The sequence below is a fragment of the Rissa tridactyla genome, chromosome 1 (genome assembly GCF_028500815.1).
Source record: "Rissa tridactyla isolate bRisTri1 chromosome 1, bRisTri1.patW.cur.20221130, whole genome shotgun sequence".
Lineage (NCBI taxonomy): Eukaryota > Metazoa > Chordata > Aves > Charadriiformes > Laridae > Rissa > Rissa tridactyla.
Window position 1 is genome coordinate 102,367,527 of NC_071466.1, and position 22,153 is coordinate 102,389,679.

The following is a 22,153-nucleotide window of genomic DNA, read 5'->3' on the forward strand; positions in this document are numbered from 1 at the left end:
GAATAAACCCAGGAGAAAAGTAGGAAATCGTAGTGGCAAGAAACAACTAGAACTAAAGAAAAAAAAATCCTATTAAAGAAGACAAAATATCAGGTAGAGCATTCTGACAAGAGATAATAATGTGAAAACAGTCTCCCAATCGCATCAGTGAAAGCCACGTGAACTTTACAGCTCCAATTAGGTTGTAAGGCAGAGCAAAAATAAGCTGAGCAACCATATAAACAAACACGTATGTCACCTGAATGGTTATGGTATGAGATAAAGACAAATACTTTGGCAATTAATTGCCTCTGAAGACCACAGAGACTAGGCATGCCAATAATACTAAACATACCCAACCTGCTAGTTTTCAACAGAAAGAGTAGTTTACACTGAAATACACTGTGTTAAAAAAAAAAAAACAAAAACAAAAAACCACCCAAACAAAACCAAACCAACCAACCCAAACAAAATATTTTAAAATACCTACCAGGATGACTTTGCAATTAGTATTTAGAAGTGTGAGTTTGAATTCAAAGGATCCTTCGCAGTGCACAAAATGAAACACTGCAGTACTGTACTAAGTGGGTCACTGTCCCACAGAAAGATGAAATACCAACATTCTTAGAGCTCAAACTGGACAAAACATAAAATAGCAAGTCCAGCAATGCATGTTATTTACAAATATCTGCTTCAGCTATCAATTCAGATCTCTCTACAAACTTTAATTTAGATATCTGTATATTAGATGTGGCTTTGCTTGGTAATTAAGACTTTATATTCCTCACAAGAAGAAAACCCAGGTTTGGCTAAATCTAATGAAGCTCCATCCTCATCTCAGTGGTTCAAAACAAAGATACAGTTAGTTTCCTATAACTATTTGCTTATTAATTTGTGTTGAAATTTAATTATAGGCAACATACTCATTTGCCTGAAACACTGAAATAGATATTTGTTAATATTTCTGCACACCATAGCAAATCCAGTCTAGTGATTTTCAAATATTTTGGTTTCATTGTTTTCAATCTGCAGGTCTTAGTTCAATTATTAAATGCTAAATGCTTAGTGCAAATAATAAGTGCTAAAAAGAAATCTGCTTTTAGAAGTTTAACATACACTTGATTTATATTACATTTTATTGGCTAAGGGAGTCAACATTCGAAAACAAGAAAAGAGGGAAACTTCTGATGTATATACTCAAATCCTGCTGCCTTAAGAAAGTTTCCTGTCTGCATTTTTTTTTTTAAATACAGAAAGTAAACAATGAAGAACTTTCTTCCGCTATTGCTTCTGACAGGTCTTCAGAGAGTTTCTTCCTTTTGCTTTCTTGTTTATTGCAGTTACAAGTTCTGATTTGTGTTTCAATCATATCAGTCATATTGTATGTTATGCATTCAGAGCATGCGAACATCAGCTTCCACTCCACCCGTACCGCAGAGCGTGAAATATTTTGCACATTCCTAAACATATAAGCCAAGATGCCTGAATGAAACAGTTTCTTTTTTTTTTTGGTCTTAAACCACATCAAATCATTATGAATGCATTTAAGTCCTTAGAAATTCTATTCTTTTGCCAGAGAGGTTACTGGAAGACCTAATACTTTATAAACATCACCTTAGGGACTTTGATGGAGACTCTTAGGTTACTGTATTGCTTTTCAGTACCCAGAGTCTCCTGACTTCTTTAAGCTGTGGCAATTCTTGAAGAATTCTGTCTTCAAGAAGTAGAAACACACTTAGAAGTCACTTCCCAACTATTTCCTCTTCTGAAAAGCTACATTCCTGAAACGCGTGTCTTCTACTGCCAGTTTCTTTCTTCACAGCATTATGTCAAATATGCATATGGTACTTTACTCAGGAATTGAGGATTTAACATTTGTAAAAAGAAATGCGGTCTCAGATATGGCTGCATTGCCTTCAGACTGTGAAGATTCTACTAAAAGCTTAGACTTTATTTGTTTGAATTGCAGCTGATTTGATCTTCAGCAGATGTGGAAAGAGGCATTTCCTCAGTTCTAGGACGTTTCGATGCTGGGGGGTTTTGAAGACTGTCATCAGATGGTAATGGCCTCTCTGAAACAGACAGATAGGAAAAATCATTTAAGCGAAGTAAATCCAGATTAAGAAAGTAAACCAGTTTGCTGAATTCACAAACAATTCAGCACTCATCATAAACACTCAACCCTGATTTGAGGGTCCAGCATCTGAAACAATGATGTGCTGGAAGTACAAGGGTCTTTAAAACCCACCTGTAGGACCTGTAGAACATTACATCCAAGTGAATTTACTCTTCTTAGTTTCAATGTCAGCTAATGCCCCCATTACTACATAAAACCGTAGTGGCATACTCTCACACAAGCAGCTGCCCAAGAGCAATCGCAGTGAGAACACATTTCATATTGTCAAAAGCACCTTTCAAACAGACCAAGACAATGAAGAAGCTTTTGAATCTGCAACTAGGTTTCGGTTTGTGCTTGTGTTTTAAGCTTATAGCTTATAACATAAGTCTATAAAGGAGAGAACTGAATGGCAAAAGACTTTGCTGGATATTAATAGCCACAACAGCTTACCATGTTCCTGTTCTGACGAAGGAGGTATAGGAACTGTATCTGTATATGCAGAGGTTGGCGCATCTGGCTTCAGTGGAATCAAGTTTACTCTCCTTTAAAAGAGCAGAAACAGCTCCATTGCTTCAAAACCATCATTTCCACAACACTTTATTTAAATATTTAGTACAGAAAGAACCAGTTAAATTTAAATATATTTTACTACGCATTTTTTCCTTCTTGTTATTTATTGAACAGGGCATTTTTCAGAAGTACTTTGAATACCACTAGTGATCTTTTCCACTAGAAAGTACTTTTGCATACGTTATATGTGGCACAATGCTTGACAGTCACCTTCAGAGCACAGTATCTTGGTCAAATATTTTAAAATTAAGACTGGCTGCGCTTATTATTCCCTAGCCCCGTCCATGTTAAGACTTTAGATTCATAAAATTCTAGAAAATTCTTTTGCCCACTGAGGTCCACTAACAATTACTGTCAATCTGTTTTCTTCTGCTAGATCTCTTCTGGACAGCACTTAAAAATTAAACACAAAAGCAGCAGAGGATTGAACCATAAAAAAAAAATAATTCCTTAGAAGTAGCACCATGCATGCTATTACAAGATGACACTCATAGCATAATCAGTTGATATGACTGAATATAGTTTCTCTCTCAAAAATAAAAAGATTAATTAGATCCATTGGTCCTCCAGGCAAAAGTCACTTTCAACTACCTACAACCCCTTGACTTGTTAGTTCCAGTACAGATTAAATCTGGTGTGTAGAAAGCAAAGATTCTTCTTTGCAGTTGTTGATGAAATCCACTATCCTGCTTTCTCATTCACCACTTCCTCCCTAGCCACCTAGTAATTAAAACATTCTTATGAGAAGTTAAAATAACCTCTTTTATTTCTGGAATAGCCTTGTTTTGCTGACAAGGTCTCGGTCTCTAACTGCGTGGCTGTCTCCTTACTATTGCACACCAGCTCAGGATCTTATATTGCAGGCTGTTTGACAATCAATACAAGGATTACAACCAGTTTCTAAAAATCCAGATCCCTCAATCAATGCATTAAGTTCCACACCCATGACTGCGCACACTGAGGGCCTGTCTATACTTGTACTGTTTACTTCTTAAAATATTATTTTCAGAAAAGTATTTCTTGTCGTTAAATAGTTCTTGTCAGCTGAAGGCTTCAGGTACCATCTTTGTACAGAAAACGGGACCTGAAGACAGACACCTGTTGCTGCTGTATGGATGTGGCATAATGGGCAGGTTAACTTTGCTACTGCCTCACATTTCAGACAGAAATGTAAAAGCTGTACATTTAGGATTCAGGAGACATTTTGACCTTTCAGTTGCAGTATAACTGGAACAAAAAGTTCCATGTCAAGACAGCTACCACCAAGAAACAGGGCTGGGAATTTATGTCTAAACCTCAACCCTTTAAATGTAGCATAAGCACAGCTTGTCTTGGCCTTCATATTTATGACTGGAAACGGCAATATAAATCTCACCTTGGCGTCTTGCTCCATGCTTGTAAAGTGTTGAGAGTAATCCTCCTGGGCTGGTTTACTTTAGTGCTCTGGCTGGCTGACTGGCTGATTTTCCTCTCGTCTGAGGATGAGACTGGAATATTTTTTACTCCAACAGGTGTGAAAGGAAAGTCCTTACCGGCAGCTGTGGGTGTTCTAGGTTGCGGGGCTGGAGTGCTGGGGTCAGTGACCCTGCTGGGAGGAGTCCCCTCTGTCAGCCTAGAGCCTGGGGAAATTACTTTGTGCGACTGGCTCTTTTTCACTTTCTTCTCTGTTGCACCAGAAGTCCTTACATTTATCTGTGGCTTCTCCTTCAGTGGTACTCCCAGTTCATCCTTCTCAAAGGTAACAAACGAACAGTATCCATCCGTGGAAGAAATAGCAAGAAAGGCTCCATCGCTGGACCTATTTGTGATTTTTTTTTTTTCTCCATTAAAAGTAAAGGTCAAAACTTTTCTTCAACCCTCAGCCCCCCCACCTATAACACATGCTGTACCTGCCTTTTCCTCCTGCCTTCCCCAAGTATATGTATACATTTAAATAAAACTGCAGTCAAGTGAAAGACATCCAATTCAAATGAACAAAAGATCTTAAATTATGGCGTTCACATCTGATTTAATTTCTCTAGTGTCACCTGCGATCACCTGTAATACGCTGATGCCAGTACCTGCATGCATTCAAGCACCACAAAGCATGGTTCAATTGCAGGTACACAAATCTCCAGCCACAGTTTCTGAAATATTGCTGAATTCTCCTCATTCAGACCAGCAGAGCAGTTCAAGCTCTTTGGCTATGCTCCTTGTGCTAAGTAGAGGCAATGCTCGGGATCACCACGGTGCTCACATGAATGGGCTCTCTGTGCTCATTTCACCAAGTAACATCTACCACTGACTAAAACCACTTGATTTTCTACTCTCTTCCACTCCCCTCCTCCTGGCACACAATGGTTTTCACAGTGTCTGAGCACCAATTATAGCTTCTGAAAAAGAGGCCTCCATGTGGTCCTCAGCTTAGGTATAGTGTCTAGAATGGTATGAGAGAAGAAGCCTTGTCCAGTAGAGAGGTGTATCCTGATTTCAAGACTTGGGTCCAATTTGCAGCTCCAGTTCTGACACCTCACATCAAGTCAGATATATTACTTAGTCCCATACATAAAGAACCGCTAAGCAGAACTGTGCGGATAAAGCAGAATTTGGCCAGGATTCACACACTTGAACTTAGGGGGATGACTTCCAAAACCTCCAAATAACTTCGTTACTACTAGTCACGCTGCCTGAACAATGAATACTTGTCATGGGCACCCAGTACACTAGCTTTCACAAAAACATCCATCTGCTTGACGCTAGGGTGCTTGCACCTTGTTTCCCAACTGATAAAAGACCCATAATTTTTACAGAGCAAAAAAGGGGCAGCTTGCTGTTCAGACACTGTGATGACAGTGACCACGTATGTCATAAGTGAAACAAAAATAAAGCAAGACACAAGACGTGTAGAACTTTAAAATGTAAAAAAGACATTTCCATCACAACAAATTTTAACAATATAACAATTACCTACCACGAAACGTCACTCAGGGTGTGATAATGTATGTTAGAAACATAACCAAAGGGGAAGGACTGCTCAGTATCATAAAAAAGCACAGAATCTTCTGAAGCAACAGCAAACACCAATCGATAGGGCAGATCAAATAGAGCGGGAGCTGATTTCTGACTGATTTCATCTAGAATGCAAAGAAATTAGCACATTGAGAATTCTTGTATTCACTGCAAGGTAGTAACTGCACTAGCTTAGTCATGAATCTAAATAAAGATTTCATTATTAATCAGTATCAAGATTACGGCTGAGAAGACAGCAATTCTATAAAACGTAAAGTTTCATGCCAAGCACTAATATTTCTGTTGCCTGAAGTTTGCCCTTTTTCTTAGCTTAAGAAAAAGAAATTGGCAAAAGTTTTGTCTATCTGGACTGCTATTATTTTGTTTTGTAAAGTTTGTCGTATATTTTCCAGCTGAAATTTTCAGCATATTTATATGCGCTTAGTATAGAAGTCCAAACCAACACACCTTAGGATACAGTATAAATCAAGCTCATGACAACTTTATACCACCACATTATATTCTGTATGACTCATTCAAAACAATGAATTTAGCTCTTTTTGTGTTACCCTGGGTTCAGCTCCTAGCTACTCTTATTGTTGCAACGTTAGCTCTTTGTAAGGGCAGTTTACTCCAACTTCCTCCCACTGGAAGCCGAGTGCTAGCTAGCTGCTTTCAGAAATTCCTAGGATACGGAGCTCCCGTTCAGGTCTACAGTGATGATGGAAGCTATGCACTGAAACAGACAGGCCATTAACATTAACATAATGTAAAGTACTCACGTCTATAGATTTCTAGACTATCACAGATTTTCACTTTTCTGGGTGCGTGTTGCAGAAACTAAACGCTCCATTTAGAGAAGCTACAGACCAACAGCAGACACGTACCTCCTTTGCCACACACCATTACAATGGATCTAAAGATTATGACGAATATACAGAACACAACAACACGCAATCTCTAAATCCTGTAAGGAATACTACAAATTGACCCTCTAAAGAAAGGAGCAAAGCTGCACCTTTTCACTAGAATAAGACGAGTCTTGTTAAAAATAAACACTCCTGGACCCACTGGGCTCACAATAAGGCTGGATTTCAATCTCCAGCTAAGTTCTAACGCAACTTCATACGATCTTTTCCCCACCTCAGAACTCCTGTTCTGGCCAGTAACACCAGCACTACTTCAGGTTTGGCTTCCTTGAATAAACAGCAATGGTTGTTGCAAACTACATCAACTCTCTGGTGCTTCTGTGATGTGGGTAGTTGAGACTAACAGAAAATACTTCACTGGGTCGTTCCTTTAGTGCTAAGCCAAGTTACTTACTTTTACTCACACAAAATGGTTAAAAGTTAAAGAAAAATATTAAACAGCGTTTCTGCAGCCTAAGAGGCCAAGTAAGAACATTTATCCACTATATCAAAAGCTACTCACAAGGTACTTAAGGTGAATTCAAGGTCTTAGAATCAGGAAACGGCTTCTAAGATGTGGTAGAACCCTATCTTAACGGAATGTTAAAAGGCTAGGGCATAAAATAGTAAACAGCCACATTGGCCATTTCCCATATTTGCTGTAAAATCATACTCCCTGAAGGATTTACAGTACCTTTATAAGATGCTCGTCTCAACTCAAAGTAGACTGGGCAGCAGCGAACAGCAAGAGTTGCCTTTCCAGGACATGGCAGGTGACCCACAGGCCTTTTAAAGAGAGTCAGTATTTCAGATAGCAGCATTTCATTTTTAATTTTTTTTTTAAATCAAAAGATATTTTGATCTTATTAAACTCTACCTTTTAAGATTGTTTCTGGAAAAAACATAGGTGGTGTTTGTTACGTTTTCTCCTGATTCAACACAGCCAGCTGCAAAAATAAAGGTTAAACCATTACTCATCAACTCAAAAAGGTACTGAGTACACACTTTATGTCCATAAACATTCTACTTCTCAGGAATTAGGCTTGTCAGTTGGGCAAGAGCTGTGCAATCTGAACACAACTTAAAAAGGCATCCCAAATATTTATTTAGTGCTGGTTTTGTTTCCCTAATATACTTCCCCTTCAAAGCTTCTTTTTGATGTTGCCAGACATCTATAAAAGCAGTGCTTATATGGGCAAACTGATCCCCTTCTTGCAATGTTATTTTTACTATGACTGCAGAACATTCTTAAGAAAGGATACAAACAAAGAGAGACCAGTCAAAAGAAACCACTCATTCTTCATTTCTATTTTAACAGAGCTGTATTGTTGCAATTTACTTTTTTCAGCTCAGAAAAATGACATAAATATAATTTTTATCACAGGAGAAAGTTGCTAAGGAAGAGTATTGTGGAGTCTCTATTTTCTTCAACAGAAGAACGAGGAATGGCATAATTAAGATAAATAAGCATCCCCTAGCAGTTTGAAAGCAATCTTGATGCACATTCAGTCTAGAGCATAATAGATACAAATGTAAGCTATAGTACACATTCTCACATACCTGGAGTGAGTAAATAGGAGCCATCAGGAGTAAAACTGAGCCTGCGGAAAAACGACTTCATGCTGTCATCATGAAACATCCGATAGCTCCTAGCCTGTAACATTGAAAATACGATTGTGTAAAGTGCCAAGAACGTGTCAGCTGGAATTCAAGTGAGAAAAAACATCCAGTTGTACAATCCAACCTGATGTAACTTTTTAAATAAAAAGATAAATGTTTTAAAAAACATGGCTCCTTCAAACTCAATTTCTGCTGCGCTATAAATTCTTCACAGTTAAGAAAAACAGTCCTTGATCCCTCTTCAGCTACTAATCAAAACACTCCAAGAGCAGTCACATTAGACCAGTAATCAAAAAAATAGTAATAACCTGGAGAACAACATTATTTAACAGTCAACGTAAAAGCCTGTTCCTTAGGTATTTAATTTTAACTCTGGCATTAGAGGTTTAAAGAGAACTTCTATAACGGCAAAACGCCCTCCCTCAGGCCTGTTCATCAGTCTCTATAAAACTGTTACAAATGTTTTTCCCCCCAAAAAAGAGAAGAAATAGAAGGAATTAAAAAGGTTATAGCCAGCTTGGAGGTGTTATTTTACTATCGCTTAGAACTGTTTGGGGAAAAAAAGGTCTTTGTTTTCCCTCTTAGGGTTAGAATTTCCCAAGTTTTCACTAATTCATATTTTTTCTAAAAATCAGACTACCTTTTTGAAAATTTCAGGGTGCTGACTTTAAAATATTATTGCTGTGTATTATCCATTAATAAATTTACAGCTAGACAGACATGTTTGAAGTTTTTCCTATGAAGAATTCACTATGCGTACTGTTTTTTCCACACTATTTTTAACATTTACAACCAGAGACACCGTCTTACTACTTTAATCAGCTGAACTTGCAAGTGTTCTTTCTTAGTCATTTCTGTAATGTTCGAGGAAACCTGAAGTGGTCTCTATTTACAAAATGCAAAGGTGAGATAGAGACAAAAATATCTGATATACTGATTACTTGAACGGAAAATATTTGCCCCTTTGGTTTCATAGAACAGAACTCATAAAATAGTACCCAGTGCATTCTCCAGTACCATTAGTAGCAGAACAACATACCTCTCCTTCAGCTCCTGATCCAGATGGCATCTTGGTAACATTGAATGCTACACGCTTGGTTTGCGTGTTGTATACCCGTAGGACCCTACATGGTGGAGAGCAAAGTTTGCTATGAACAGCTTCTTTTCACCCCAAGTTTCACACAGCACTACAGCACCTCGCTTCTCAGCCAGGAATGCCAAATATAAAGGACAATCAGACATTAATTATAACTCTGTTCATGAGACACCACCTTGTGGACATGTTTTGATGGCTAAATAACCAATGAATCACTGACAATTATTTGACTCAGTAAAGTTTGTGAAGTACCAGCATATGCATTTGTGGAGGAATGCGGGGAATTAGTAGACAGTGAACGGCCACGCCATTCCTACCTGTGCTGTAGCAGCCATTACCTTCCTGCAGAGTGGGAACTCACCTCAAGACAATTCGCTACATCCCTATGCTTCAGTTCGCTATGAATAAATGAAAACTGGAGTATGTCTCTGTACAGAACGTTAGAACTCCCCTGACTTCATGTCACTAAAATAGCACGTAGCCTGAGCAAACCCAACTGCTCATCCCACCCCCCCTCCTTTCTGACAGCTATGACTTTCACCGAGTTATGTTGGTTTGTTAGGCTGGCAGAAAACCAACATAACACAAAAACCAGACAGTTTTCTGATGATTTAATGTGCTGAAACATCTCTACAAAGAGTCCTGGGCAGAGCTAAGTAGAGAATAAAGAAGGTGAGGCTGTAGCAGACAGCTTGAGATAATTCTGGAAGTACTAGCACTGGATGTCATACAGCTAAGCTGGTCTGCCAAAAGAGGGAAGCAATCACCCCACCTCAGGCCGATGAATGCCCAGTCGTGGCAACTGGCCTGGCTCCTGTTAAACTCCCACTGAACCAATGCTATTCACTAACTTTGCAGAAAAGTGTCTGAAAACAGAGGGGGTGGGAGACTTCCCCTCTTCAAATTAGTTCATGCCTTCACTTGCAACTTCACTCTAAGAAAAACTTGTGCATCGTTCTATTACTTGTGTTTCACTCCTATTAATTTAAATAAAGGCACAAAAGTCTCACATAACTGATTATCAGAAGGCAGAGGCTTATAATGACCTGGCCTACTGCAAATCTTTTTTTTTTTAAGCCTACTGCAAATCTTAAATCAAAACTACTTTTCCACTATTACAGCAATTTTCTTTGCAGTGGGTGCCAGATGACATGCATTTATTAGCCAGCTGCGAACCCTTTCAGAGCAGCACACATGCCCTAAACAGCTTAAGCTCAACTCAAAGTTCTGACAAGAGCCAAGTTTATGAAGTGTGTGTTTTGCTTTCCCAATGACATCACTTAAAAAACTGTTGGTGATGAAGGGAGCAAGAGGGCAAAAGAAAGATATCAGTGGAAAAACATTTTAACTGATTTCTTAACCTGGTTATATCTTTACGTAAAATGACAAGGATGAACTTATTAACTCATTAACAACCAGATAACGCAGCATTCTCTTAAGATGTATTTGGTATCTCTAATGACCAATACCATGAAAACATATTTCCTGAAGAAAAATTTCTATACAAGGTTATGTAAGCTTATTTGCTGCTTAGAGAGGACACTCAGACTTCAGGAATCATTTACCACAAGCAAAAGATTAACTAAAGTATCATTTTAATATCAACCTTCTCACAGAACAATCTGAATAAAATGAAAAGTCGTATTTACCCCATACACTTGCTTTTAATTCATCCTCAAGTAATAAAGAATGCTAAGGCAAAACACTTAGACCACGAGCTCACCTATCACAACTCAGAGTTGCAATGTACTGGCTTAGAGGATCCCAGGTTATTCCTTGGACATAACTCTTGTGTTCATTTAATATTGAAACCTTCTGTCCTGAAAATACAAAGTTTCCAGATACTAAGTTTAAATGTGCTTTAAAACGTTTCTTCATTTCAGAAATAAAACAAGACAAAATGTTTCAAAATCATTTTTTAAACACACAAATTGTTAACTTGATGGTACCCGATAAGAACATCAGAAATAGTTATTTCTCAAATCTTCACAAGTACAGTAAATTGTGACATGCAAATTTAAGGCTTCTTCCCTACAAACTAACCAGATAAGCAGCTTGGCTTAGGCATAAGACATACAAGGTGAGTATATTTCAAAACCAGAAGTATTTAAAAACCTTTGTGATTTATAAAAGTATTTTCAGGCTAGTCTAGCTGTTCAACAGCTACCTGAATACTGAGCCAGAAAGTTCAGCGTTAAAACATAACTTTAATCTGGGGGCTAGATAGCCAGGCTCTACTATCTGGGGCTGTATAAACTCACCCACTCTGCTGAGCAGGCAGTGAAAAAAATATACTACACACATATTGACTGATGCTTACACATGGGCAGCTTCCAGAAACAATTCTACAGCAGTGCTAACTCATGTTCTTACACAGCTTACTCTGACATGAAGACCTCTCAAAGACATCAGCTCCCTGACCCCACTGATATCCCACAGTTGATGTCTCAGATCCAAACCATTGTGATGAGGTAAAATTAAAGATAATGTCATTAAATACCTTGTTTTGAATAGTAGGGACAGAAGTTTTTTTCTTCTATTAGTATAGTGTTGCTTTATTGCAAAGAAACACTATAAACTGACAAGTTTCAAAGACAACAACTCTTCAAAAAGATTACACAAATAGGGTTGAGGCCATGCTGCATAATACCAAAAGTGCCTTCTGTTGCAGTATTCTGTCTCAGACGGTGGCCAACAACAAATGCCAAAATATAAGAACAGACCAAACACGTGACAGTATTCCTATGGGATACTCTATACGCTGCCAACAGTTTGTACCTCAAGGACTTCTTAAGCCAGTAATGATCTCTTTGTACTAAACAGCCCGATGGATTTTTACTATTAATTTTCTTCAAGATTTTTTTTTTTTTTAAAACCACGCAAGCTTTTAACCTGGGAATCACTGGAAGCTATCCTTGAAATACTTTTCCTTCAATGTACCTACAACTTCAATCACAAAACCCACATCTTCCAGTAAGGGCTTCTTACTTCCAACTTACTAGTTGCGCCTCTACCCAGAGACAAAATGACCTCCATGGCATTAATTGCAAGCTAAAAGCAAGCAGTGAGAATAGAAGACACTACAGATAAGTAACATATCAGCTCAGAAGGCCATCCAGCTTTTTTTAGTAGTAAGTCTAATAGATGTGTCCCTTTAGAGTTGTTACAAACAGTCCAAGATGCAAGAGACATGTGGTTACCGTGCCCCTAACACATACTTATGCTCTGAACGTACGCACTCTTAATTGAACATTCATGTATTTATGTTAAAGACTTATGGAAAGGAATATATGTGACAGTTTGGATGGGAGAGACATTAAGCACCCAAACGAAGAACACAAAAAACGTCAGCAGCAGAACATATGTATTTTCATGGCTGTATGCACTGAAAAAAAAAAAAAAAAAAAAAAAAAAAAATCAACCTGCATTCTACTTTCTTTTTCTTAATTAAACACTAAATATTCGAAGTGTGAGATAGAAGGTTAACTTTAGAGAAGTAAAGTTATTTACACATTAAATTTAAAGTGAAAGTAATGATTACACTGCTAATAAGAAAACATTGAGCCATTGTAAAGCAACATACTAGCTGGTTACTAGCAGAACTTCTATAGATAGGCCTTTCTTGGAAAATACAAGCAATCCCACTGCAGTGGAATGAGCATGAACAGAAGTGTTTTGCTCAGTAAAACCTAAAAAAAAAGCCACATCTTGCAAATCAGAGCCTGTGTCCTATACTTGCTTCCCATTTTTAACCTATGTAGTAATTTATCTGATACTAGTCAAGTTTTGTTTGTTTGTTTGTTGGGGTGTGGGGTGGAGTAAGTAATATACAAGCTGTTTGTGTAGGAGTCTGGGGGGTGGTGCTGGGGGCTGGGAAAACATTGGGTGAAGTTTACTTCCTGAATACTCCAAGGTGAAGAGATTACTTATGCATAAATTTTGCTGGCCTGAGGGTATCTTTGTATGCTAGGCTATCTGCCTCACAGTCCTAGAAGTCTAGCAACTAAGTCGACTGCTCTCTCAGAAAAAAAAAAAGATGCTTTGAACTCTTTTGGTAAATACCATGAGATACTTCCATCGAGACTGGAGCCACAAGTGACAAATGTAGCATTTACCTTTATTGACATCCCACATTATAGCTGTGTTATCTACAGAGGCAGATGCCATGTAATTTCCATCTGAGGTCCAACAAATATCATACACATCTTCTAAGTGGCCTCTACAAGCCAGAAGAGAAGAAACCAATTATTAATTTAAAAATTAGCAGCTACATGTAAAAATGAGTTTTGTGCATTTTTAGGTTAAAAAAAAAATTAGAGGTAAATAAAGTATCATTGAAGTAAAATGAACAATATGACTTTCATCTTTTTTAAAAAAATCCATATTCAGAAGGCAGTAGAATATCTTAAAATAACTCATCCTACTTCTACTCAAAATAAGCCTCCCTTTTCAACATTTTTCATAGACAGTGAAAACACTGCATTTGAAGTAATTATAAATTTGTACCTACAAATGAAAGTTTCTAGCATTTGTACAAATAGAAAATAAAACACTATACCAAAGTAATTAGGAGTGTCACTATTCAAGAAAACTTTCATGCATATTCATAGGTTTCATAAAAGTAGTAAACAAACGTGCATACTCAGGAGAACCACATGAAACAGAAAATTAAGGCTGATTTAGATATAGCTGAACAAACATTGCAAGATATTCAGAACCACCTAGAAGGGCTTCATCATAAACCATTTGTATTGCTTGTAGTTTGGAGACTTATCATACAGTGTGGTAACTTTAATAATAAATACTTGCAACACCAAGTTTAGGGGGAAGGGGGACGTAGCTCTGATGTTCCTAAAGGACCATACTGGTGCTTCATGCAATCTCACTAGCACTTTTGAAACTGTTCTCACATAAACCTCAGCAGTTGCAAGGAACGTATCAGTTATGGATAGCAGTTATTTTTTGTAAACAAGTGTACATTCTTAATGATTTTATCAGTATAGACAAATAGAGACCAAAACTTTTAACAGATACTACACAGAAAGCAAGGCAGTTATAGATATTGCTCATCCAAAATGCATTTCAGAGTCCAGAACCTCTGATTTCTTTCAGACTTCAGCTGAGACTGAGAAAAGAAGACTGTTGTACTCCATCTGCCAGCAGTGGTATGATGCCTTAGCTACTATCAGCTAATACTAGCTTAGTCTTAGCAGGCACAGTCTGTATAATTTATTAACCATTGAACACTTGAAACAAACGCTGTATAATACAGTAGATTTTTAACTATTAAAATGAACTAGTTGAAAAAGATTGGTCAAGCCTCACAGCTATCATCTGGCAAAACTGCATGAATCATGTAATATACTGATGCTTTTTGCTTTAATAATGACCAAAATTTCCACTATAAAGCTAGTATATAAAACTTCACATTTACTTTATATATCTCTGTGCTAAGCTTTAAGTGCAAATCTCAGGAACCAATTTCAGAGCACGTCAGTTATATCACACAAATACCAAATCTTCTGCGTTAACAAAAGATGTAGGTTGGCACTGTATCAAAAAGAAAAAAAAAAGGGTTAAAGGACAATAAAAGGACAAATATTAGAGCAAGTAAATTTTAGACAGCATTGAAGTTCAACGTACACTGGACAAAAGACTGAACCAGATAATAAAAGCCACTGAGGAGTCAAAAACACTTAACAGAAAACACACACATAAAATATTAAGCTACCTTAAAGTTTTAACAACTGTCCAGTTCTCCTTGTTGAGCTGAGCTTCATCTTCATCCTGAAAAACTAACGGTTCCAATTCTTTGCTATCATTCAGCTTCCACAGTAAAATAACAGCATCTGTAGAAGAAATCATATGAAGATTCTTTCTTTCCCACTCACTGTTTTATTAATGCATTACATTTAGTTCAACATTACAATTACCTCACATAAGACACATGAAGAGCAGTTCTTCCTTTTGTGGTGGGGAAGAGTAGGTGCTAGACTGCTTTAGCTCCCAGTGTGCGCTACTTATTTTAATAAAGGTATTTTTTTATTTTTATTTAATTATCTAATAAAAGATGATTAAGATTTCCAGGTCTAAGATGAGAGTTAAGTGTTTAGCTTTTAATCTGCTTTTGATTAGAGCTGGCTATGGTTCTGCACTTCGGGCTTTTGAAAAATCTTCCACTAAGATAACACTCGGCTCTGTCTCAGAGAGCACGTGCCTACCTAATGCTGTCCTTACTGCGACTGAAGAACCCATGTGGCCTTGGACAGACAGGCCTAAACTTAAAATTCTGCCACAGCTTCCCAGCATGAGACTAGGCAACCCATTCAACCTCCCCATCTGGGAAACGGGGATACTAATTACTTTCTATCTGGAAAACAGAGCCTCTCAGACACACAGCCAATGAGAAGTTGTTACTGAGGAACTGCACGACATGCATTTACTAATTACAATCGGAGGACACATGTGAAGCTAAAGCTGGAAGCATGAAAGCAGTACAAACAAGTTCCTGTGTCCTTTTTTTTTTCCCTTCACTCACCAGATACATAAACATAGCTTCTTTATATTAGTTTCATTACGCATTATTACTCACCATCTCCTCCAGATGCTAGGATCTCACCACTTGGAGAGAAGCGCACAACATTTACTGCTTTGGTATGGCGGGCGAGGTTGGACAAGAATTCCACAATTGCTTTTCCATCTGGTCCTTTTTCCACTTTCCATATCTAGTTACAAAATCATGAGAGAGAGTTTTCAGAACAAGATGATATATATATCCGCCACTTCAGTTATCTACAATTTACTCATTGGGCAGTCATTCTGAACTTATTATCTGAAACTTTCAGAGCTAAAGCTACAGTGGCACCACAAATTTTTCCTCTACAAGCTACAGCTGTGTACTTGGTTTATGTGGCAAGGTTTTGGTAGCTGGGACAAGGGGAAGTCTTCAAGGGTGGCTTCTATGAGAAGATACCAAGAAGATCACCAACCCGTGTTGGTCAGAGGCAATTCCAGTCAGCTCCAAGACTGTCCTGCCCCCGGTGCCTCTGTGATAATATATTTAAGAAAGGCTAAAAAATACTGCACAGCAGCTGTGAGAGAAGAGTAAGAAAAATACGAGAAACAGCCCTGCAGATACCAAGGTCAGTGAAGGAGGTGCTCCAGGCACCAGAGCAGATTCCCCTGCAGCCCCTGGAGAAGGTCATGGTGACACAGGTTGTCCCCCTGCAGCCCACGGAGATCCATGGTGGAGCAGATATCCACACTGCAGCCTGTGGAGGACCCCAAGACAAAGGAGGTACATGTACCCTGAAGGAAGCTGCAGCCCATGGAGAGCCCATGCTGGAATAGGCTCCTGGAAAGAGGTGTGGCCTGTGAAGAGGAGCCCATGCGGGAGCAGATTTTCTGGTAGGAACTGTGACCCCATGGAGGACCCACGCTGGAGCACTCCATTCCTGAAGGACTGTAGCCCATGGAAGGACCCACACCAGAACAGACCATGAAGAACTATGTACTGCGGGAAGGACCGATGCTGGAGAAGCTTGTGAAAGACTGTATCCTGTGGGAGGGACCCCACACTGGAGCAGGGGAAGAGAGTGAGGAGGAAGGAGCAGCGGAGACAACCTGTGATGAATTCCCCATCCCCCTGCACCAGTTGGTCTGGGGAGGTAGAGAATTTGTGAGTGAAGTTGAGCCAGGGAGGAAGGGAGAGGTAGGGGAAGGTGTTTTTAGTTTTGCTCTTACTTCTCACTATCCTACTCTGTTATTATTTGTCAATAAATTAAACTAATTTCCCTAAGTTGAGTCTGGTCTGCCCATGACAGTAATTAGTCCTTTTCCCTGTCCTTATCTTGACCCATAAGCTTTTCCATTGTATTTTCTCCCCACCCTGTTGAGGAGGGGGAGTGATAGAGTGGTTTGGTGGGCAGCTGGTGGGCAGCCAAGGTCAATGCACCACAAGCTGTAATTATATTGCAGTATTTTTTTAGTCTGACGAAATATATTATTGAGTATTTCCAATAAATGAAAAAAAAATAAAAATAAAAAACCTAAAAACAACCAAACACATGATGTCATTCTCTCTTCATTCATCGACAACCTCTAGCTTCACGGGGATTTGGTAAATACAATGATTCAACAGTATGGAATTACAGTATCTTGTTAACAAACCTGTCAACCACAAATAGTCTGAAAACAAACCTGATTACTACAGGAGAAAAAAAATATTAGCTCTCTTTAGAAGTCTGAGAAAGTTGAAGAATTTTGCAGTATACCCTGAAAGTCAATGGATTTACTGGTTTTAAACAGATAATTTGAGCAAGAATTATAATAATTCCAGTTTGACAGTGATCATAGTCACAGCACTAAGGCAGTTGCATGATATAGACGCCTTTCCAGCAATGTTGGCTTAAGGAATTCCTGATCCCACTTGTTCTTGATTTTGCAGGGCATAGTGATGCTTTCCCTCCTTAATCAACAGCCCTCTGAAAGAAGACATAGCAGCAGTATCTTTTATGTCAAAGAACACCACAAATTTTCTGGCCCCAAAACACGTATATTTATAAATATGACTTAAATATATATTCAGTAACGTAGACAGACAGACTAAATCCCTGAAAATGCATCCACTGCCAGGGAAAAGTTTTGGCTGCAGTTAGTGGAGTAAATCCCTAATTTTCAATGGCATTTATAATCTCCAAAAGAGAGGCATTCCAATCATGCACATATCATAGCAGTTACCATTCATAATAATTTGCTAATCAATACATTAACAAATACTGGCATATTTCACAAAATACTGCACTGAGGATCCTGAGGAACAAATCGGGATCCAATCCAGGCATTCCAAGTTGTCAGCATAGATCTGATCTTTATAACTCAAATTCTCTGCTAAAAGAGAGCATTTCCCTATTCAGAAGAAAATGCATCAATAATACAGAAGAAAACCTTATTCTTTGTCTGTGCCTATTCCAAATGTAATGACAATACTTTTTATTTCTTCTTCAAATATATCACATGATGGAAGCCTGACAGAACATGAGCAGGCCCAAAAGGTAATTAAAATGTAAAATTGCCATGCAAAGACAGATAAATAGACAGATACACACACACAGCAGAAAACCTACATGAATTTTTTGCATTGGAGCTCATTACTAAGGAGCACAGGGAGGGTCCCAGCTTGTAACCCTTCTTTATTGCAGGATGAGTTTGAGGAACTGTTTCAAATTGAAAAGTTAGCAGTAGAGATTTAAGTAAAAAGAAAAACAAACCAGTTTTTTACAGGAAATCACCAGGCCCAGATACCAAAGTGACACACAGGAACACAAATATGAAACGAACAGCCATGCAGTGATGGGTAATCTACTCTGTTTCATTCTCAGATCCGAAAAACAGGGGATGCAAGTGTGTTACAGAAGTGCTCTAACGGTCACCCAAAAAACTCCGACCACTATGTCTACCTTCAATACAGAGAAACTGTTAAAAGAAAAATAAATTAAGAAGTTGAGTCGATGTATTTCTCTGCAAAGGAAATTGAACCTCACTTTTCCACCAACTTTATTTAAGGAGCTAACACGCAGATAAAGGGAACATGGTTCACCCAGTGCACTCAGTTTCCCAAAGCTCTCTGACTAGGGCTAAGGCTTTTAGAGAAACCAAGAGGTCACTGAACAATGGGGACACGTGCATTAAGGATCCGGAACACAGCAAACAATCGCCTGATTTTGCAAAGGTGAATCTTACAGACACATCCTTTGGGGCTTGTGCTATTGAACACTTTCACAAGTGATTCTCAATTTTGCTAAAATTTTGCTAACACCAAGATGAAATTACCTAGGAGAGTTGCACGTGAAGCTGAGTGAAAAGGGCTGTAGAAAGATGTCATACTGCTGAGTGACTACTTATAAAATGGCAGATAAAATCCAACTTTGATGAACATGAAGAAATTAAAATCAGTTTCTTCTCATTAACCCACAGGATTGCACCCTAAAATAGCAGTTACTACTCAGGAATATCACCCATCAGTCAATAAGGTAATTTCTTAAGAATAACAGTTTTTGATGACATTACACAATGTCATCAAACTGACAATAATCAAGGGGAACAGTCATTCTGTATATAGCTGTATAATATCACACTCTTTCCCTAAACAATCCACCACAGGTGTCATGTACGGGCCAACAACCTCATACCTTGGATAACCAGCCATTTCATGCACTGCATACGCTACAAAACCAAAACAAACAGGTTTGAAACTTACACGAACAGCTGTGTCTACACCTGCTGAGGCCAGTCGATTGATCTTCCCATCAGCTCCATGTTGGAAGTCTAAGCTGTAAACAGGCTCCTTATTATGCCATGCTATTTCACAAGTGATGACCTTCATGTTTGCTAAAGAAAACAAAGCAAATACTGGATAAATTCTTGTTTCTTATGACTAAGGCAAAGTTAGCAGAGATTTTGCAAGCGCTACAGACAGATACCATAACAATTTCACTGCAGAAACTGACAGAAGGATGGTTTAAGGAAGACCATTTTTAAGTACTATGACTTACTGTGGCCAAAGTTACTGCCTGGGCACTGCATGAGAAGGGGAATAAAGCCACGTCTCACAGCAGAATTAATGTTGTGACAGAAGCGCGGGCCAGGGTTACGACAAGCAGTAAATACCGGACATTTGCTACTTATTGGACAGACACCGCAGCTTTTCCCTTTCAGCCCCCAGAGCGCTCCCTCGGCCGCCCCGGCGCATCTCCTGATGGGGTGAGCCCTCGCCGAGCAGCCCCAGACCGCGCACCCACCCAGCCCAGGGGGTAACAACTACTTCTGTGCCCGCAGCGAAGCGCTGAGAAGCCAAAACAAAGGAAAGGCACGAAGGCCCCGGCGGGGGCAGGAGGAGGGCAGAGGCGCCGCCGGCCAGAGAGACCCCTCGGCCACGCAGCCCCCCCCGGCCGCCCTGGGCGACACCGCTAGCAGGGGCCGCTCCCCAAAGTCCCCACACCCCCTCGGCCGGGCGACCGGCGTTACCCGCCGCCCTGAGAGGGCTCAGCCGCACGAAACCCAACGCGCTCGGTGGCGACAGCCCCGCGGCGCGCCCAGACGAACGACTCCCACAACTCCCCGTTGCTCCGGCTTCCCGCCCTCAGAGAGCCGGGGCTCCCCACCGTGGTTCCTCTCCCCTCAGCACAGCGGGCCACCACTAACGGCCCCAACCACCACTAACGGCCGGGTGTAGGGTAGGGTGGGGTGGGGTAGGGTGGGGAGGGGATCAGCCCCTACCTGTGGCCCCGCGCGGCCTGGCCGAGGTCCAGCGCGGGCGCGGGCTTCCCGCCCCAGCCCGCCCCGCGCCTGCGCGTGCCGAGGAGCGCCCGGCGGTGCGGCAGCGCCCCCTGGCGGAGGCGGGAGCGGCGACAGCGCCCCGGTGGGACGGCGACCGGCGGACTCGCCCCATGCCGGTTTCGGGGTTTCGGCAGCGGGTTGGGGTGGTTGGGGCAGCTTTTTTTTGCCCGCCGTTTCTTCTGCCTCGGGGGCACTCGGCCTGCCCGAAGCTTTTGCTTCCAGCTGAAAAACCCCACAAAGACACGAAATAAAAACCGAAGCAGGCCAAAGCTCTCCCGCTCCCCTGAAGAATTAAAAAAAAAAAAAAAAAAGGCTTTGCCACATTCGATATGTTTTTACGTTTAGACTGGCCAAAGGGCAATCAACTTGCTCTGGTAAGACCCCACCTGGAGTGCTGCGTCCAGCTCTGGGGCTCCCAACACAAGAAGGACACGGACCTGTTGGAGCGAGTCCAGAGGAGGCCACGAAGATGATGAGAGGGCTGGAGCACCTCTGCTGTGAGGACAGGCTGAGAGAGCTGGGGCTGTTCAGCCTGGAGAAGAGAAGGCTCCAGGGAGATCTTGTAGCGGCCTTCCAGTACCTGAAGGGGGCTACAGGAAGGGTGGGGAGGGACTCTTTGTCAGGGAGTGGAGCAATAGGACCAGAGGTAACGGTTTTAACCTGAAAGAGGGGAGATTTAGATTAGATATCAGGAAGAAATTCTTTCCTGTGAGGGTGGTGAGGCACTGGAACAGGTTGCCCAGAGAGGTTGTGGATGCCCCATCCCTGGCAGTGTTCATGGCCAGGCTGGGTGAGGCTTTGAGCAGCCTGGTCTCGTGGGAGGTGTCCCTGCCCATGGCAGGGGGTTGGAACTAGATGATCTTCAAGGTCCCTTCTAACCCAAACCATTCTCTGATTCTATGAATCCCCCAAATCCCCATTTCTTCCAAATGCAAACCTTTCAATTTGAAACAATAAAAAAGTCACAGCCTTAGAAACCAGCCTTGCCTTTCCCTTCTTCCCATGCCACATATGGCCACACTGCTGCTCACCCCCATCCCCGTACCAATAGGCAAAAGAACCACTGGCCCCTGTGGGTTCAGAGCCAAAACTTGCCCTTCGAGGGCCTCACCAGTTATCCCACTGCCTGACACAACAGGTGAGAAAATAGAAGAAATGAAGATTTACTGTATACAGATTAATCTTTCTTTTTTTTTTAAAGAAATAGGACTTCTAACTAGAGGGCAATGAGGATTTCCACGCAAGCAGGACTAGGCTTAGAAATCCGGGACAGTGGAAGTCCTCACGGTTGATTTGAAATTTCACTTGCACAGCAGTAAGCGTGAAGCACACTGGTTGTCCCTAAACCAGGGTTCTTCACCTGGTGCGCGAGAGCCAGTCACCACACTCAGACAAGATATTTGGTTTTACTTCAGTTCTTCAGAATCGGGTGCCGGGCATTTGACAACAGCCAGCACAGCACATGTTTCCAACCGCCCGATACTTATAATGATAAAATATAGCTGATTGGTCAGTAACGATTCATTCACCACTCCT

At 40.4% G+C, this 22,153-nt stretch overlaps 1 protein-coding gene across 2 annotated transcripts; it reads right to left on the minus strand.

Moving 5' to 3' along the window:
* Nucleotides 1-1,097: 1,097 nt before the first annotated feature.
* On the minus strand, nucleotides 1,098-20,651 carry CHAF1B (chromatin assembly factor 1 subunit B). Of its 2 annotated transcripts, none has more exons than XM_054182454.1 (14): nucleotides 20,558-20,651; nucleotides 19,539-19,669; nucleotides 15,873-16,005; nucleotides 15,012-15,129; nucleotides 13,396-13,499; nucleotides 11,004-11,100; nucleotides 9,224-9,308; nucleotides 8,125-8,218; nucleotides 7,442-7,511; nucleotides 7,259-7,350; nucleotides 5,619-5,781; nucleotides 4,044-4,466; nucleotides 2,549-2,640; nucleotides 1,098-2,051 (listed from the first exon to the last, which is right to left on the minus strand). In XM_054182454.1, exons 2-14 carry the CDS (start codon nucleotides 19,662-19,664, stop codon nucleotides 1,930-1,932), a joined length of 1,719 nt encoding a protein of 572 aa, XP_054038429.1. In that variant the 5' UTR covers nucleotides 19,665-19,669; nucleotides 20,558-20,651; the 3' UTR covers nucleotides 1,098-1,929. The 2 variants fall into 2 exon arrangements, with proteins under 2 accessions (XP_054038429.1, XP_054038439.1); XM_054182464.1 differs by lacking the exon at nucleotides 20,558-20,651 and adding an exon at nucleotides 20,306-20,459.
* Nucleotides 20,652-22,153: the final 1,502 nt, after the last annotated feature.

Coding starts and splice junctions, on each gene's coding strand:
- CHAF1B (XM_054182454.1), bottom strand. CDS start 19,664: ATGAAGGTCATCACTTGTGAAATAGCATGGCATAATAAGGAGCCTGTT. Junction 7,351..7,441: donor TCCAGAAACAATCTTAAAAG/GTAGAGTTTAAT, acceptor TCTCTTTAAAAG/GCCTGTGGGTCACCTGCCAT. Junction 5,782..7,258: donor GAGACGAGCATCTTATAAAG/GTACTGTAAATC, acceptor TTTGCATTCTAG/ATGAAATCAGTCAGAAATCA.